Source organism: Lepisosteus oculatus, chromosome 20 (genome assembly GCF_040954835.1).
Source record: "Lepisosteus oculatus isolate fLepOcu1 chromosome 20, fLepOcu1.hap2, whole genome shotgun sequence".
Taxonomy (NCBI): domain Eukaryota; kingdom Metazoa; phylum Chordata; class Actinopteri; order Semionotiformes; family Lepisosteidae; genus Lepisosteus; species Lepisosteus oculatus.
Window position 1 is genome coordinate 1,270,554 of NC_090715.1, and position 18,451 is coordinate 1,289,004.

An 18,451-nucleotide genomic window follows, 5' to 3' on the forward strand; every position below is an offset into this window, starting at 1 on the left:
CTTCTTGCCATAAGAACTGTAAATGCTCAGGTAGAAGCTGTTCTGAAAGCTGTGCTGCCTAGTTCTTGACTTCTGCCAGTGTGTGAAAAGCAGCCCTGTGTGGATCCTGATATCCTGTTTCCTGTGTTTCGGGGGCCAGATCGTGTCCAGTAAGAAGCTGACGAGGCCTCTGGTCTTGGGAAATGGGAAGCCAGCTGGGAAAGGAGCGATCACGGTAAGAGGCTCAAGCTCACCCTTATCCCGAGCAGGAATACAAGCCTAGAGCCGACTGCTTGTCCTGACCCAAGTCCTAGATCAAACAGTAACCTGAGAACCTTTCGGAATCCTAACACTGTGTCTAATTCTAACCCTAACCAGACACGTAATCTAAATTTGAGCCCAACCTCTTAACCCAGCGTCTGACCAGCATCAGTCAGAAAGGCCAGACGAAAGAGATATTTTCAACATTCCTTTGCAGGCTGACAGGTGTCTTTGTCAGTTCTGAAAATAAAAGAAGGAAACAGGAGCTTAGACAGATGCTGGAATAAAAGAAAAGATAGGTGGTAAATCAGCAGGCTCTGAGATCTAAAGATTCCTGATAGAGCCGTTCCCTCAGAGCGCTCCTGCTGCTATGACACTCGTAACTCTTTAAAAGTGGATGCTTTTCCAAATCACTGAGGCTCCTTGATTTCAGCTTTTAGAACTGCTGCTTCTTTTACTTTGAAGAAATGCAGTGTCGCGGTAAAGGCGTTTCACAGCCATAATACTGATTCCAAATTCTATACCTCGCATCAGTGCTTGTGGATGCGTGCTTCGGCCCGAGTGTGTCCTGTTGAGAGGGGTCAGTCTGTTTGGGTTGTTCTTTTGCAGATAACTGCACAGGAGCTGTCGGACAACAGAGTAATAGCGCTGACTATGTGCGGAAGAAAGCTAGACAAAAAGGTAAGTCCTCAGCTCAGAGCTGCTCTTTACACAAAGGGTTGTGGGAGTGGGGAACAAACCGCACAACCTTGTGTTGCAGGAGATATCCTGGGATCCTTCAGCAACCAGATGGGCAAGATCCTGGGATCAATGAGCTACAAGTAACCGAATGAGCAAGCCAGGCTGTCTGTCACCTTGCGTTTGTTTTTACTTTCAGCGACTAAATGCTAATTCTCTCGGTGTGTTCCAGGATTTCTTTGGCAAGTCGGATCCCTATTTAGAGTTTCACAAGCAAGGCCACGATGGGAAGTGGATGCTGGTTCACAGGACGGAGGTAGGATTGTCGGTTCTGGGGGGCGTCCTGGCACAGCCTGCTGCTGGGCCAGTGCTGTGGTGCTTGGGGGGGAATCAGGGACCTGCCCAGGCTGGCTCTGGCTCTGCAGACCTGACTCGAGCCTCTCTGTTGTTCGGGCCCGGGGGATTATACACTCACAGCAGCCGAAGTGGGTGTGAAAGTAGAATAGTGAATTGAGTTCTGTGAAAATGTGGCTTTAACCTCCCGGCCATAGGAGAAGACTAGACTAGCCTAGGACCCCAGTGCTTGTGAAAGGTTGACCAAAGGGCAGCTGCAAAGGTGGAGAGGGGGTGGAGGAGGGATCCTAAAACAAGCGAGGAAGAGGAGAAGAGGAGAGAGTGACGTTTGGTATATGTGGAAATCCGACATCACATTACATCAGGATAACTTGTGAGTTGCGGCAGCTGATCTTAATTAGTTTGGACAGGGACCTCTTCCCTCCCGAACTGTAATCCCAGTGCTTTACGACACTGTCTTGGATAGAACTTTGTTTCCAGACTCCGCGAGGGCAGCAGTGTTTTCCTCAGTGCTGCCCGTCTGTGACATTCTGACATTCCTTTGTCCCTCATGACCTTCTTGCCACTGAATCCACTGTTTCTGCCCCGTTCCTCTCTGAAAGGCTTCTCCAGCCTCCAGCCTCAAATCAGGAGACAGACCCTGGCTTGTCAGAGCCCTGTGTGATGCACCCCCACTCGACCTCTGACCCCTGGCTCTGCAGAAATGTCACAAAGCCGGCTGGTGCGAAAAGTGCCGAAGCAAAACTGGCTGTCTTGGGAAAAGCACTGGATATTTTCTTGTACCCTATTAACATTAAAATAATCCTCGCCGTTCCCATGGACACGAGCACAAAAGGCTGTACAGATTTCGAGGCGATTGCTCATCGCAGCCAATGCCCAGGAAAACAGGCTGTTTTAGAAGCAGGAAAGCACTGCAGGAAATGAATAAACTAGACAGGGCTTTAATTTATTTGTGCATATTTGGTGATGTAATCTCTCCTGAGCACTGTGGAAGGAGGCACAGGGGTGGTCATTAACACTGCACAGGGCCTGAAGTCCTGGAAGAGAGGCTGGCGTTGCCGTCTTGAGCAGGGTACTTCATTGCAAGTGCTCCAGTAACATACCCAGCCGTACAGACAGGGGGTCGCTCTCCAGCAGGCAGATGAGTTCGAACAGAGAGAGTGTGAAATCAAACGGTCAGGGATCTATGAAACTAAGAATTAAGCATCCTTGCTCTTTGATTTGCTTTGAGTTTTTCCCACTGGTTAAGAATGGTTTATTTCAACTTCAGTGCAACTAGGAAGAAGTCTATTTGAAAACAACTGACTAAATTTAGACTTTAAAAAAAGGACTGTGTTTCATTTTTTTAAAAAACATTTAAATGCACTATAAAGACATTTATTGTATTTTATCATACAAATGCAAGGGGGTCACTCCCAAGCTGTTGCAGTATAATTATACAAGGGCTTGCCTGGTTATTTTTGGAGTCTGAAGTTTAATTAAGTTTAAAATAGTGCACACACCTATTTTTACAGTGGAAAAAATAATATTTCTGGATGACTCACTCGCACACAGAGAGCTGTGCTTTGCCATGCAGAGTAGACTGCTGCTCCCCAGGGAACAGCTCAGTATTGTGAATGTTCTCCTGGACCAATGTGGATGGAAAGAATAACAGCCTTGAAGTCAGGATTTTCGGCTGGACCTGATAAAACCCGCATGCTTAAGGAAGGGTTGTAATCCTTCATTTTAAAAGAGGAGGCCTTTTTAGAAAAGAGGGTCCCAGCAAACTGCCGCTGTAAAAAATGACGAACTCTGTGGTTTTCCAACGAGGTGGAACGCAAGGCAGAGACAGAGAAGGAGAAAACGGGGAGTACTTATCCAAAGCTGTAGTCGTTAGTCGTTAGCCAGGAGATCAGAAAAGCAACAGTACAAGGACGCAATCTGAAGTCGTAGTCATTAAACAGATCCGGACGTTGAGCCAGTAGATCAGCAAGGGAATCGCACAGAGGCGCAGGGAAGACGAGAGAGAGAGCTCTGCTCGTTGACCCAGTGCTGAGCGCTGTGATGAGGGTCAAGAGTCCATCAGTGTTGTGGGGTTCCAGGGGTGTGGTAGTGATCGGGGAGAGTGATTGGGTCATTAGTGGGAATTGGCAGGAGCTTGATTAGGATGGTCGGGAGCTGCGTCGGATCGCTGGCAGTATTTATTCTGATTAGGCGGAGCTGTGACAGCAGTGCTGTCCAGATTATTTGGGTCTGGAGTGCCGAGGTCAAGTCATCTGCAGGTGGTCGTGACACAGTCCGCATCTCCACGAAGAGCTCTCCTGAGGGTTGTCAACACACACCCCTGCAGTAGAATGAGCACAAGCTGTTTGACTTCCTCTTACTGCAGGTTTTGAGAGCCACTCTAGTGGTCTGTGATCTTGACTGCCAGACTGATGGAGATTGAGCTTCACTGCCAGGGCTGTGCCAGCATGAGTGAATGTCCAGTGTCCAGCCACCTGTAGTGAGGGTGTACATCAGAGTTACCACTAGGGAAGGGCTTAGCACATCTTCATCGGCTCAGCGGTAGGGAGGAGCGAACGCGCTCTGCAGAGCTCTGCTCGTGGGGCGTTTAAGACCCCCTGTGTAAAGGGCTGGACTGTGGCTCTCCAGGAAGGGGCAGCTAGTCAGGGGTTTGAGGTTTGGGCTGAGGTTGTGTGTCGAGGTCCTGCTGTGGCGAGCACTGTGTGCGAGAGTTCGACTGAAGGGCGGGTTTGCTTCGGTCTGCGTGGAATGCGTGTGTGAGTGAGCAGCACTACACTGGGTCCTTTGTGTGTTATTGTTGGCTGGCTCCGAGACCCTGAGTCACTGCCAGCTCTGTCAGCGCCTTGCTGGCACATTGAGCACACTGGGGAGACGTTGAGCTTTAATGCAATACACATTCCTGGCCACTGCGTGAAACTGCCATTCCTTACTCCAAACCTGACCTCATAAGCAAAACAATACTCGTGCAAAATAGAATGGAATAAAATAGCAGTGAGTACATTTCTGAGACTTGCTTTAGAAACCAGCGTAGGTCCTGGCCTGACTAGCCAGCTCGTGTTGAAGTGTGATGTTTGAGCCGGCTGTTTTCCATGGAGAGAAAGCGCCGTTGTCTTCTGCTCTGCCAGTGTGCTGCACACCTGTTGGGGACGCTGTCAGATCACAGGCGTGTCGTGCTTTCCTGGTACAGGCGCTGAAAGCGTTTGTTTTTTCATTTCCAGGTCATCAAGAACACGCTGGACCCCGTGTGGAAACCATTCAGCATGCCACTGGTCTCGCTGTGCAACGGAGATGTAGAAAAAAGCATAAAGGCAGGTATTTCCTGCCGGGCAGACAGGCGTGCCCCTGTCATGCACCAGCAGAGCCCGTGACCATATGGGCGCCATTCACACGGAGAAACCGACTGGGAAAAACGTACTACTCGAAGAAGCCGCAGGTTCCACAGGCTGATGCAGAGCCAGCACACAAGCGCACCCCGTGGTGGCGCCGTAGAGCAGAGGACGAGTGTGGGAGTGCTCGTTTTGTTAGATAAGCATTTAAGCTAAAGGACATAAAGAATAAAAACAAACCTCATTCGCAATGGAGCAAGACCTTTGCTGTGGGGTTCGGAATTGCAGTCCTGCTTGGTGATGTGGCACACAGACTTAAAAGCCTGAATACTGCCAGATTTGATCCCAGTGCATTAAGCAGTTTCAGTAAACTCGATAAGTGTAATGAAAGCAAAGTGCTTCCTGGTAATATGTGTGTTGGTAACTGACAAGTGCTCCTGAGTTTTTAAGTTTTCCATTACAGGTGTCCCAGGAGACAAAACCACTTCCAAATGTCAGGACTGCTTGTTCCACGGAGACAGAGTCTGACTGAAGCTTACTCTCGCGCTCTGTTTCAGGTGATGTGCTTTGACTATGACAACGACGGGGGCCATGACTTTATTGGGGAGTTCCAGACCACAGTATCAAAGATGTGTGAAGCACAGAATTCAGCAGAGGTGAGAACCACACAAAGCGCAGAAAAGCAAGTGGGCTGTGGCCTAGGACTGGTTACACCACTATGGCCACCACTGGTGTAGTCAGGGCCAAGTCACCTGTCTTTACTGATGGTATCTTGTCCATGCAGGTCATGCACAACATACAGAAGCACAGCAAATAATTAGGGTGTGATTTTTTTAAAGCGTTTTAAAATCCACAAATGAGCCTAAATTGATTCAGAATACTTTTGTGTTGCAGAGAATGCCAATGAGAGGTGCAGAGTGAATTGGGGAAAGGCTTGAACTTGTCCAAGCCACACATAGTCCTCAGAGGTCAACAGTGTTGAGTACCTGCAGCCTATCTGAAGCACGGCTTAGCGTTTGAGCTCACTGAAGAGCACACAGACTGGCGCCCATTGCCAGAGTCTGGCAGGAAGCAAACTGGCTTGGTGATTTGTTAGCAGGCATTTAAAGCTGCATCATGCAAGCCTCCATCAGAACAACAGGTCCTCCAGGATGAACGTTAATCCTGCAGACAAGCCCGCACCTTCTGCTGGAGGTCTGGCAGTCGGAGAGGAGTTGCTGTTTAATTGTGAGGCTGGAAAACAGTTCGTTCCTCTGAGGAGCTGGCACTCCAGCGTGCCGGTTTATTAATCAGAACTAGTTTGCATCACAGACAAAACAGACCGAAAGCTCCGTCACACTTTCCTTTGTTGTTGCTGTTAGTATTATGCTAATATAATGTGTGTGTTCTGGTTCAGCGTTTACAAGAAATTCTTTTTTAAATTAAAGTGGTCTTTATAGAATTCTCCTGTGGCCATTTGTTTTCATCGAGGAGATCAAAACAAATCCAGATCTTGCAGCAACTGCTCCTTTCTAACTCGCCTGCCATCGTTGCCAGCTCTCCTGCAAACCTCCTGCCAAACCCTCAGACTCTCCCCTCACAGCACACAGCTCGTAGAAATCCCAGTTAGCTGCACAGTACTGAGGGCCCCAAGGTTATTCATCTAGAGATCTGATGGGATTTCATTGAAGCTTTGGAGCTGTTCTGACGGACAGAGTTCTGGTCTCTGTTACCTAATATGAAAAGGCTTTTGTCATCTCCAGTGACTCTGTTCGAACCCAGGGTCTGATCGCACTCATGTTTATGTTCAAAGGAAAATGAAAGACTACTTTCTGCACAGAAACATAAGTAGCAGGAGTTGCATGAGAAGAGGCACTTTGAAAGGCGATTTCAAACTTTCGTAATGTACAGTACATGCCTCTAACATGTATGACATGCAGCTGCAAATATTGCCATTTCCTCACCTGGAGGAGCTCCCTCTGGAGCAGGGTGCAGGGTGTTCCCTGAGCACAGCGGAGGGCAGGGCCTGCGGTGGCCATCGTGAAAATCCTAATCCTGGCCATCTCCCCTCGCAGGTGGAGTTTGAATGCATCAACCCCAAGAAACAAAAGAAGAAGAAGAGCTATAAAAATTCTGGGATCATCATTCTGAAGTCATGCAAGGTAAATAGACCCAACTAACTCCTGAAGATATCTGTACGTACCTTAATCTCCTCTAATCTGCTATTGGTGCTTTTAATTATTCAAAATAATTCAAAGTGAAGCCAAAATAACCTGTGTTAAGAATACGTGTTAAGACAGGCATGAAAAATAATTATGCATGGTGTTAATGTCTTCTTATTGAACATTTAATGAGGTAGTGTAGCAGGGGAAGCAGTGTGCACGAGTGGACTGTTACTCCCCTGATCAAGGCACTTTGCTCAGACTGCTGCAGTAAACGCGCCTGCAATACAGCTGGGTCTGCAGGGTTTTTCTCAACAAGGATTTGTTCTCAATTGAGCGATCTGGTTAAATAACGAATTACATTTTTTTTAAAATGCTTTGGATTGCGACTCCATTGTCAGGGAACCGGCAGGTTGCGTTCCGAGGATCCTGTGCGTAGCCGTGAAATCTGCGGGATGCAGAGGCAAACGATCCGAAATCGTAATCCAGAAGCAAGGCCGATAGGAGAAGCTAGAGATCAGATAACCAGATAGATCCGAGACAAACCGAGAAGACGAAATCCAAGAGACGAGATCAAACGGGAAAAGTGAAGTCCAAAAACCGCGAAATCCAACGAGACAAAACACGCGCACTAGAGACTCTAAAGGAGGCTTTTCAATAGTGAGCATGGGTTGGTGCGTGAGGGAACTTTAAATATTGAGGGGGGAGGGACGTGGTGGGATAATTGGTCCAGGAGTGAGAATCTGTGGAATCTGGTGCCCGTGAGAAGGTGATGGGTTCAGTCAGGAATGAGATCGTGAGACAGTGGGTTTGGGAATGTAGTGGCGTTTGTGAGGGCGAGTGTGGGGCATGACATCCATGCTTTGTGTGTTTATAAACAATCTCCTGGCTGCTCATTTCTGTGCATATTTGCTGTGAACTCTAGAAGCAGTCTCTATAATGGAGACATGTTGTTGTATTTTATCAGATTGCAAGAGACTACTCCTTCTTAGATTACATCCTGGGAGGATGCCAGCTCATGTTCACTGTAAGTATGCACCTCCATGGCCTCTGTAGCCACTCCTGTTCACAGACTCACAGGGGTGATGGGTCAGGGCTGTTTCACTGGCCTCAGGGCCAGAGTTTCTCCTCCAGCACCTACACCCCCTCACTGTGACACAGACACTGCTTCTCTGGTTTCCATTCCACTCAAGCACTTAATTAGATAATTAAAGTAATTATTCACTGAATTATCAATTTACATTCAGCACAAGCCTTATACCTAAGAGGAGACCTGAAGAAACTGCTGGGCTGTGGTCCTGCAGGGGAGGAGCTGGACAGCACAGGCTTAACAGGCAGAACAGTCCGTTCCTTTTGCTCACTCCTCCCTGCCAGCCTGCTGGAGTTTCAGTGGGAGAACAGGGAGCAAGCTGGGAATCTCCCATCTCACCCCTCACTAGCCCGTCTGCTTCTCTGCTGGCAGCCTGACAATAAGAAAGAATTAGAAATTAGGAAACTGAACTTGTGGAAATGTGGTGGAGTCTTACATCCCATAGTTCCCTTCTGTTGGGGGGGGGGATTTGCAGAGCATGGTGAGCTGTTAATGGTTGGTAATTTCAGCCCATGCATGAAGTCTGGTACTGGTTTCCCTCCCCTTACAAACACGGTAGAGAAATAAATATAGGCAAATTGCACAATGGAGGTCTCCTGGGACAAGCTGGAGGAGCATGATGGATACCCACTAATGACCCCACGGAATATTCAATTCCAAGGGCTTTTTAGTGGATATAACTGCCCGTACTTTGCATTTTCCTGTGCTTTGTTGTGCCTACACCTCTTTCTGCTCTTGCACCGTCCCAGTGTGCTTGACTGCCTGTGCACCTCAGTGTTCAGTGTCTTCAGTCGTTCGGTGAGCGGGGTGGCGGCCCGTCGTCCTCAGCAGGTTGCTTGCGTGCAGCTGGGCGAGTGACGCTGCGTGCCTGCTGGCCCAAGGAGGTCAGCCGTGTCTCCCTGGTGGGGTCACCGTGAGACGGTCAGATCAAGTTAGCGCCATGCGGTGTTCAATTTAGTCCTTTGACGTCTTCTTTCTTGATTTGCGTCTTTTTTTTTTGCTTCATACCAGGCATTTGAGCTCTCTATATATAACAGTGTGAATTTTATTTCCGTGATTGTCAGAGAGAAAGACGCAGGCAGAGAGAGTAAGGTTGTCATGGAAACAGCAGCCCCTTGCAGAAGCAATCTGCTCACTTGAACTGAGGGGAGAAAGGAAGAAATAAGGCAAAGGGCAGAGTGCCAGCGAGCAGAGACTGTCTAAATACACAAGACAATCAAATACACCAGTCTGATCAATATCGGGATCAGGTCCTGACACCCGCTGGTTATGCAAGCGAAATAAAACGTTAGCAGCTATGCACCCCCAGTTTTCACACACCATGGCGTTCACTTTGTTTGTTCTTGAGCAAAAAAAAAACAGGTGGCAAAACTTAAAAAGGACAAACAAATATTTATGTACAACATACAACGTCTGTGGCTCTGTGCAGATATTTGGCAATCGGTGAGAATCGGAGCCCAACCTTCTGTAAACACAGGAACCCCACAACTGCCTGGGAACCCAGATAGATGCAAGACCCTGGACAAAGAGGAAAGCTGGATCCAGTAAAAGGTGCTCTCCTGACACACAGGCCAAATGCATCTGAAACTGAGACATTTCTTACAGCCTGGTGGATTCCACACATGGCAAACCACACTACTTCCACTGCCAGCACTAAACATCATTCCCTGCAGTGCTGAAATCCCCTGGAAGTCCTGCAGTCCTGGTCTATAAAGGAGGAGAGTTGCTTCTACTCACTATTACGATCTCTTCTCTCCCTGATACTGTCTGCTTTACCTGTGTCTAATCCCCCACCAAGGCTGACCTAATGATTTAACTGCAATCCTGCTGTCTCAGTAAAAAAAATACTACAACTGTTTGGCCATGTGTACAGCTCCAGGAGTGATAAGATAAAGGCAGTTGTGCATAATTATCTTCACAAAAGGGAACTTGCACTGCAGTTTATAAACGGAGCGGTGGCTCTGTGGCTGTGCCTGTGACTGGAAGGTTGCCGGTTCAAATCCTGCAGCTGGCAGAGGAATCTTACTCTGCTGTGCCCCTGAGCAAGGCCCTTCACCCCAACTGCTCCAGGGGCGCCGTACAATGGCTGACCCTGCACTCTGACCCCAAGCTTCTCTCCCTGTCTGTGTCTCATGGAGAGCAAGCTGGGGTATGTGAAAAGACAAATTCCTAATGCAAGAAATTGTATAGGGCTAATAAAGCAATATTATTATTATTATTATTATTATTATTATTACCACCAATTAGATTTATTTGGTGTCACACAAATGACCTTTTTATACTTTCTTTCTCGGTAGATTATTGTAATTTAAGGACACCCACAGACATGCAATACTGGAATTTAGGATTCTGTGTCCCACAGCCCTTGGTAATCCTTGCCTTTTGTTAGAGGGAGAAGCTTCTTAGATTTTTATAGAAACCTTTTATTTCCCAGCTCCTCCATTGGAATGTGGGGGAGATAGGTTAATCTGTTTTTAGGGAATTATCCCCACTGTGATGACGATCTGAAATGCAAAGTCCTGAGTTTTATTTTCTTGAAGTCCGAATCCTGGAAACTAGGGCAACTCTGCTTCCTTTGCAAACACAGTAAGTGGGCTTGTGGCACAGCAGCCCAGCTCTGGGGATCGTGTGCAGAAACAGTTTGTGCGCTGCTGGCCGTTGCCAGTGAGGGTGCAGCATGTGCTGCAGAGAAGCTGCGCAGGTGATTAATGGCAAGAGCAAGAGCGTTTTGTTTAACATATCTTCAGAAATAAAAGGCTTGACATCAAATACGCCCCTTTCTCCTGATGTGACCTATCAGCGTCCTGCGGGAGAAGCTGAAGTCCGGTTCCACTGGCATGCCGGACATCAGCGTGACGATCAGAGACGCACCACTGTCAGGCCCAAAGCTGAAAGACCGGTCACAGACGAGAGGACCCGCTTGGCCCACGCCGCCCGTTTGGCAGTTAGAATCTAATTGAACCCAGGATTTCATCCAGCCGTTTCTTTTAAAAGCCAGCATGCTGGCTTTGACAGCTTGTTCCAGACTCCTACAACCCTTTGGGTAAAGAAGTGCCACTTGTTCTTGCTTTTAAATGCACTTCCACATAACCTAGCTTTGGCCCTTTTTTCTGTCTGTCTTTGGGATTTTGTGCCCTTCCTCATGAGCGTCCTGTTTCCTGTGAGGTTGGTGGGTATCGAACGAGGGGCTTTGTGATCACCTGTTCATGCACAGAAGGGGCTGATTAAAGTGACTGATCCTGTGAACATGTGGAAGCCAGCTGTTGGACCTCATTTTGAATCTTTTTTTACAAAAGAGAAAACGTCCTTGTGCAGGACCACAGGAATGCTTGTCTCCTGGACGTGATGTCAAGGAGAGCGCACCACAGTTACTGGAAGGAAGATTTCTCTGGCACATGTGCTCCAGGATGCTGATGGTCTCTATGGTGATGTTGCATCTTAATAAAACCCATTACTGCAAATTGAGGCGGTTGTGTCAAGTGGGGAGTACAGAGCAATCTAGTTTCATTCCAGCAGCAGAGAATCAAAATCCCCATGGAGTCCCGCTACTTAATCCTGCTACATTTTCTTTCACCCCTCTGTCGCTGTCTCACCATGAGCCGAGCTGTAAAATCTTACAGTGAGATGCCGTGACAGCAGGGCTTTGCCCGGTGTCTGTTTCAGCGGCTCTGTGTTTCCTTGCCAGCCGCTGGGATCAGGACAACAGTGTGTGGGAGAGACAATCGGAAATTCGCCTGGCTTCTGCACTGCCATAACAGCACTGCACATGCTTAACTTCTAAGTTGAATTTGAGTTAAAAGACAAAAGATGTGCTCACATACTCTGCCAGATCTTTTTTGATAAACGTATTACATTGGTCTGCTAGATCAGTCTAGCCAGTTAGCTATCACTTATAAGCAATAATAAGTGGATGCTTGCCTTGGCTTAATCTACAAAATCTGCTTTCTAATAGTAATATCTAATTAATATTTATCCATCCATCCATTTTAACCACTTCTTCTGATTCAGGGTCACTGTGGAGATAGGGTCAATTTCAGCAAGCAATGGGCACACAGCAGGGTACACCCTGGACAGGACGCCAGTCCATCACAATGCACACACGCACACTCTCTCACCAGGGCCGGTGTTCTCTGAAACCCACGCAAGCACAAGAAGGACATACCACACAGATAGCACCCTAGGGCCCCAGTGCTGCAAGGCAGAAATGCTAACCACTTACAAAATCGTCCTAATGTCAGTTTCTTTTGTCCTGATTAGAATGTCCATTTGTGCCCTGAGTTGTAACATGATTAATGGGACCCATCCACTTAACTCCATTGGCGTGGCAGCAGTGAGGGTGGTACCTGACCAGCTCTATGCATGTTTGTGTTTCAGGTGGGCATCGACTTCACAGCGTCCAATGGGAACCCAAGAGACCCCTCCTCCCTGCATTACATCAACCCCATGGGAACCAATGAGTACCTGGCTGCCATTTGGGCAGTGGGGCAGATCATACAGGACTATGACACGTGAGTCAGGACACACTGTCTGTGTTGAAGGTGCTTGGCTTGTCGTTTGTATGTGTATTTGTATAGGTGTATAGGTATTGCACTAGGGCAGTGATGAACATCAGTGTTAGGGTTAAGGTTAGGGTCCATTTGGAAATCAGGATAGAATTGTGTTTGGAGTTTGAATTGCAGTTGGGATTGGGACTACGTTCAGAGTCAGAGTTAGGATCAGTTTTAGGTTAGACTGGGAGTTGGGGTCAGGGTTAAGGTAATGTATTTTGCTGAGGGTTCTAGATGTGGTATGCATTTAGTAACGCAGAGTGGGTATTTCTCAGCAGAACAGAGGTCCACCCAATCAAGACTTTCTCCCGGGGCCAATCAGTCTCTGCCACATGCTAGGGCAAGCATGTGCCAGAGCCCCCCCCTCACTTCCTGATTTCTGAACACTGTGATGCTTTCTGCTCAGCAAAGTGTCTCTCTACGAAGTGCCCCAGTTTGCTAAAAACACAGGAGACTGGATAAAAAGGACATGCATGGGCAATGGTCTTATCTCTTGCTCTAATTAGGTTTGGAAAAGGGGAAGGCAGTAATGAGAAACTAGCACAGGGCTCTAGCAGGGGAACAGTACGATCTCCTGCTCCTTGGATAAGTTGCCTGGTGTCATCTGGATTGTCACTGCTGCCGCTTAGGTGCTCCAATCAGTCACCAGGCTGTAGATCAGGAGTCCTATCCCTCTGTGGCCTTTGTCCTGCTTTTCAGATGTGGAAGTTAATTAGCAGGAAAATTACAGAAGAGTTAGTGCGCGTTTGAGTGACGGCAGGGTGCCTGTGCCCTGTGGTCTCGGTCACATGCTGATTGTAACTGGTCACTCTATCGAGAATGACCTCTTGAAAGAAATTGTAGGAGCAACAGGTCAGAATTTTGCTGTGGGTTCTTTTTTCCTATGAACTCGGGGAAAAAGGTGTTCTTATGACTCGAATCATTATTATTATCGCTTTGTCTTTCAGGGACAAAATGTTTCCTGCTCTAGGATTTGGAGCGCAGCTTCCCCCTGACTGGAAGGTAAAAACATTTGTTTTGTAAGTTGACGATACATGTGGTATGTGACCGAAATATCCTGGGTGTTAAAGTGACAGTATCTTTCCTGGACAACAGTCCGTGGGGGAATGACAGCACTGCTCGTTGACGTCTGGATGCAGTAGAGAGATGGGGCAACAGGTAGAGCAGCTGGATGGATGCCAGCTGTTATCTTTCTCACCGAGCCTGTGATCTGTCAGTCCCACTTCAAAAGACGCACACTGCTATTCCCTTAGCCTTGTATCTTGGCTCGTTTAGAGAGAAGAGATTTTGCAGGCAGTCCCTGTCTTTATTATGACCTACAGAGATAATTGCAGATTCCGTTTCCCCTTGACTTAGTCATTTTTAGCTTTTTTTGATTTGTGAAGATCAATGTGTTATAATATACATTTGGGCATCATCTGTTTTGTGCCTGAGCCACCTTCAAGGCTGCTTCTGAGGCATCTTCAATCAAATGATTTAAATTACCATACAGTAACAGTGAAGAGCTCTTAATTAAAAAACATATATACATCTGCGATCCTTTTTCCACCTTAGGAACTTAAGCATTAAGGACAGGAGGTTCTCTTTTACACTGAGGGTAGTAGGAGTCTGGAACAAGCTACCCGGTCATGATGATTTCACATAATCAATTAACTACTAGGCTGAATGGTTTCCTCAGTTTGGTAAATATTCCTATTATCTAGGCCCCTGAATTGCCCCCTCCTGTTCTGTTTAGGAAATTTCATCATGACCAAGGAATTATAACCAAGACGTCTCAGGGCTAAACTGAAGGAATTGTCACAGCAGTGATTTAGAACAAAGTCTGCTTCACCAGCTGGGGCACTTCAGCTGTGTGGAAGTCAACACCAGGACAGTCCGCTGTCTCAGCGCTCACTGTGTCTCACCCGTGAGACGGGCTGAGCTCATCGCCCATCTCGCCTCCCTCCCTCTGCTGGGCAGAAGCCCCGTGTCTTTGAGGGATTATGGAGCAGGAGGCCTGGTCTCTCTTCTGGCTGGTGTGGGCCCTGCAGGGGCACAGCTCTCATCCAGTCTCATGCTCCCTCCTGTCACAGTTCAGGCAGTTTATGGTGTTTCTAACTTGCTTGATCTGCTTGGATTCACAGGCTATTACCTTAATTAGGTCTGGCCTACGAGTGGTTTTCGCTCGCTGTAATTTTCAGTGAAAGTAATGAAAAGCTCCTCTTTACTCCCTGTGCGGTTTCTATGGTTCTGTGGAGAAAGTATTTAAAATAAGTAAGACAGGATGAGGAGTTTGGTGCAGGATTATGATGGAATTATTTGAGATTTTAAGTGGAGCAGACAGGCATGTGGTAACTGATAGAAAGGGAAGTGATAGATACCAAACTGCACTGGGCCATGACGAAATCCAGACACTGATGGACACATTCCTAAACACTCCGTATCAAACCAACAAATTAGGCATAAACTTGGCCACACAAAAACTAAATCACCTATTCCACAAACTAGCATCAAAATCTAAGCTAAAAACAACTACATCAAAAAACTACCAAAAAACAAAAGCAAAAGAAAAGTGGTTTGATACGGAGTGCAAAAACATCAGAAATGCACTACGAAAAGTCTCAAATGAAAAACACAGACAACCACACAACACAGATCTGCGACTCAGGTACTGTGACATGGTAAAACTTTACAAACACACGCTGAAAAAGAAAAGAAACACATACATAGACAAACAACTTGCAGAAATTGAGGAGTCACTAAATCAGAATTGTTTCTGGGAGAAGTGGAACAACTTAAACAAATCAAAACCAGAAGAATTGGCCATCCAAAATGGAACAATCTGGCAAACATACTTTGAAAATCTCTATGAAAAGCTCCCAAATACAAATCAATCAGACCAAAACACCATTTATGAAAAACTCAAAATTTTGGAATTGGCTATCAAAGACAACCAAAACCCCTTAGACTCCCCAATCACTGAGCAGGAGCTACTGGACAAACTCCAGGCCCTCAGACCACGCAAAGCCTGTGGCCATGATGGAGTCATAAATGAGATGCTGAGACACAGCAGCCCAAAGTTGCAACAAGCCCTGCTCAAACTCCTCAATCTCATCATGACAGCCGGATGTTTCCCCGAGGCCTGGAACCAAGGACTGATCACGCCCATCTATAAGAGTGGAGATAAACTCGATCCCAACAACTACCGGGGCATCTGTGTGAACAGTAACCTGGGGAAGGTATTCTGCAGTATCCTAAATACACGAATACTGGCCTTCCTTACCGAACACAATGTCCTGAGTAAAAGTCAGATTGGCTTCTTGCCAGATCACCGCACATCTGATCACATTTACACCCTACACACACTGATAGACAAACACGTCCACCAAAAACACAAAGGAAAAATTTTTGCCTGCTTTGTCGATTTCAAAAAAGCATTTGACTCGATTTGGCATGAGAGATTGTTTTATAAACTACTCCAAAGTGGCATAGGGGGCAAAGTGTACGACATCATTAAATCAATGTATTCAGAGAGCAAATGTGCAGTGAAAATTGGAAACAAAAGGACTAAATTCTTCACCCAAGGCCGCGGGGTGAGACAGGGCTGCAGCCTGAGCCCAACACTGTTCAATATCTATATCAATGAATTAGCAGGAATGTTGGAGCAGTCTGCAGCTCCTGGTCTTACACTACACGACACAGAAATCAAGTTCCTGCTCTACGCAGATGACCTGGTCCTGCTGTCGCCCACAGAACAGGGGCTGCAGCAGAACCTGGCACTGCTGGAGCAGTACTGTCAGACCTGGGCACTGACAGTCAATCTGGACAAGACCAGAGTTATGGTTTTCCAGAAGAAAGCCAGACCTCAGGGAAACAGGTACAAATTCACACTGAACAAGAACACATTGGAGCACACATCCAGCTACACATATCTCGGTCTCACCATCAGCTCTTCCGGGAGTTTTGACCTGGCAGTGAAGGCACTGAGGGAGAAGGCACTCAGGGCTTTCTACGCAATAAGAAGGAGGCTCTTCAACATCAACCCACCAACAAGAATCTGGCTCCAAATATTTGAAAGTGTAATCCAACCCATTGCCCTATACGGCAGTGAAGTTTGGGGTCCCCTCACAGACCAGGATTACACCCAATGGGACAAACACCCCACAGAAACTCTGCACATGGAGATCTGTAGAATCATCCTCCGTGTGCAGAGAAAAACTCCTAACAACGGGTGCAGGGCCGAATTAGGCCAGTACCCACTATTGATAAACATACAGAAAAGAATATTAAAGTATTGGCTACACCTAAAAAACAGCGACCAAAATTCCTACCACCACAAAGCCCTGCTGAGCCAAGAGCTGAGCCCAAAACAGAGCCCCCTGAGCCAGCTGGTCCTGAGGCTCACCGACCTGAGCCACACCAACACTAACCAGCCTCAGGACAGCACTGCTAGAGCACCACAACCCAGACTCAACCACATCACAGCACAGATCAAACAGCAATATCTCACACACTGGGACACACACACACAAACACAACATAAACTGGAATGCTACAGAACCTTAAACAGACAATACACACTAGCTGAATATTTGACCAAAATAAAAAATAACAAACAGAAACAGACCCTGACGAAGTACAGGCTCAGTGACCACAACCTGGCCATAGAAACTGGGCGACACAGGCAGACCTGGCTGCCCAGAGAGGACAGGCTGTGCTCCCACTGCCAGCAGGGAGAAATAGAGACAGAGGTGCACTTCCTACTGCACTGTGACAGATACTCTGGGATTAGAGAAACATTCTTCCCGAAATTCAGAAATCTAATCCCAGAGTTCCCACACCTGCCAAAACCACAACAGGTCCCAATCCTACTGGGAGAGGGAGGAGGGAACTCAGTTGATCTGGCAGCCCAGTATGTGATCTCCTGTCACAGCCTGAGGAACAGTGAGTCCGTCTCCCAATAATGCTCCAGCCGCCTACAGTATATGTCGATATTATATAATATGTCTTTGTTGTAAATGTCTGTAACATGTCTGTAGATTTTATTTTACTTCTATTTTTGTTTTGTTCTATGTTAATTTTATTATTTTTATTTGCTTTGGCAACACTGATTGTACCCATCGGTCATGCTAATAAAGCACCTTGAATTGAATTGAATTGAATTGAAGTTCTTCTGCTTGGTGCTGCAGTGCTGCAGACAGCTGGAAAGACTGTGTGTAGACTGGAACACTAGTTCAACCATCAGCAGCAGAAATACAGAGCTCAGGCCTTGAGCAGCAGGAGGGTTTCGGGACAGCCCTGGCTGTCACGTTAACGTTGCTCTCGCGTATGTATTGGCATTCCTGGCCTTTCCTTTGCTGCGTGCTCCCTTTGGGCTGCCCTGACTCCTCTGTGCTGGAACTGGCCTGATCACAGCAGGGGGACTGGTGCTCCGTCAGTGCTCTGCCCCGCCTGTACAAGGGCTCTCCGTGGGAATTCGCCAGCCCGCGGTCCCACCGGAGACTCGGCTCTGACTGTGTGTCTTCGCTCTCGCAGGTGTCGCATGAGTTTGCCATCAACTTCAACCCCACCAACCCGTTCTGCTCAGGTAGGTGCCGTCGGCCGTCCGGCTGCTGTTCTGCGCGGCTGTGTCCTCTCCTTACCCACGAGTGCTCGTCTCCCCCCCCCAGGCGTCGAAGGGATTGCGGAGGCGTACTCGGCCTGTCTGCCTCACATCCGCTTCTACGGCCCCACCAACTTCTCCCCGATTATAAACCACGTCGCCCGCTTCGCGGCGCAGGCCGTGCAGCAGGAGGTGGCCGCGGTAAGTGTGGACCGATATCCGGCGTCGGGAGCAGCAGGCCTGGACTGCCCAGGCTTGCTGAAGGGGTGCAGCTGCTCTTTCTCGCATTGAATCGCGGGTAAAAATAGATCTTTAATTGGAGACGGGGAGGACGCTTTATGTCATTACTGCATGTTTAAAAATGAGAAGACAGTGGGTCACGTAAGGAGTCTTTAAAGATGTAATCGTGGGACGTATGACTCGCAGGAAAGGCTGTTTGTGTGATGAGGTGACACATCGCTGAGCAGTGGGGGTTTGGAGAGAACAGCCAT

General features: G+C 47.5%; 1 protein-coding gene across 4 annotated transcripts in view; it reads left to right on the forward strand.

The window, feature by feature from the left end:
* The window catches only part of cpne2 (copine II), a 42,398-nt gene that overhangs the window by 16,003 nt on the left and 7,944 nt on the right, over positions 1 to 18,451 (forward strand). For all 4 annotated transcript variants that reach the window (XM_015368566.2, XM_015368565.2, XM_006641500.3 and 1 more), the window contains exons 4-14: positions 140 to 214; positions 850 to 921; positions 1,151 to 1,234; positions 4,494 to 4,583; positions 5,159 to 5,257; positions 6,656 to 6,742; positions 7,710 to 7,769; positions 12,207 to 12,340; positions 13,327 to 13,381; positions 17,894 to 17,945; positions 18,028 to 18,161. In XM_015368566.2, the coding sequence (XP_015224052.1) occupies positions 140 to 214; positions 850 to 921; positions 1,151 to 1,234; positions 4,494 to 4,583; positions 5,159 to 5,257; positions 6,656 to 6,742; positions 7,710 to 7,769; positions 12,207 to 12,340; positions 13,327 to 13,381; positions 17,894 to 17,945; positions 18,028 to 18,161 (942 nt within the window). The remainder of the gene's footprint in view (positions 1 to 139; positions 215 to 849; positions 922 to 1,150; positions 1,235 to 4,493; positions 4,584 to 5,158; positions 5,258 to 6,655; positions 6,743 to 7,709; positions 7,770 to 12,206; positions 12,341 to 13,326; positions 13,382 to 17,893; positions 17,946 to 18,027; positions 18,162 to 18,451) is intronic.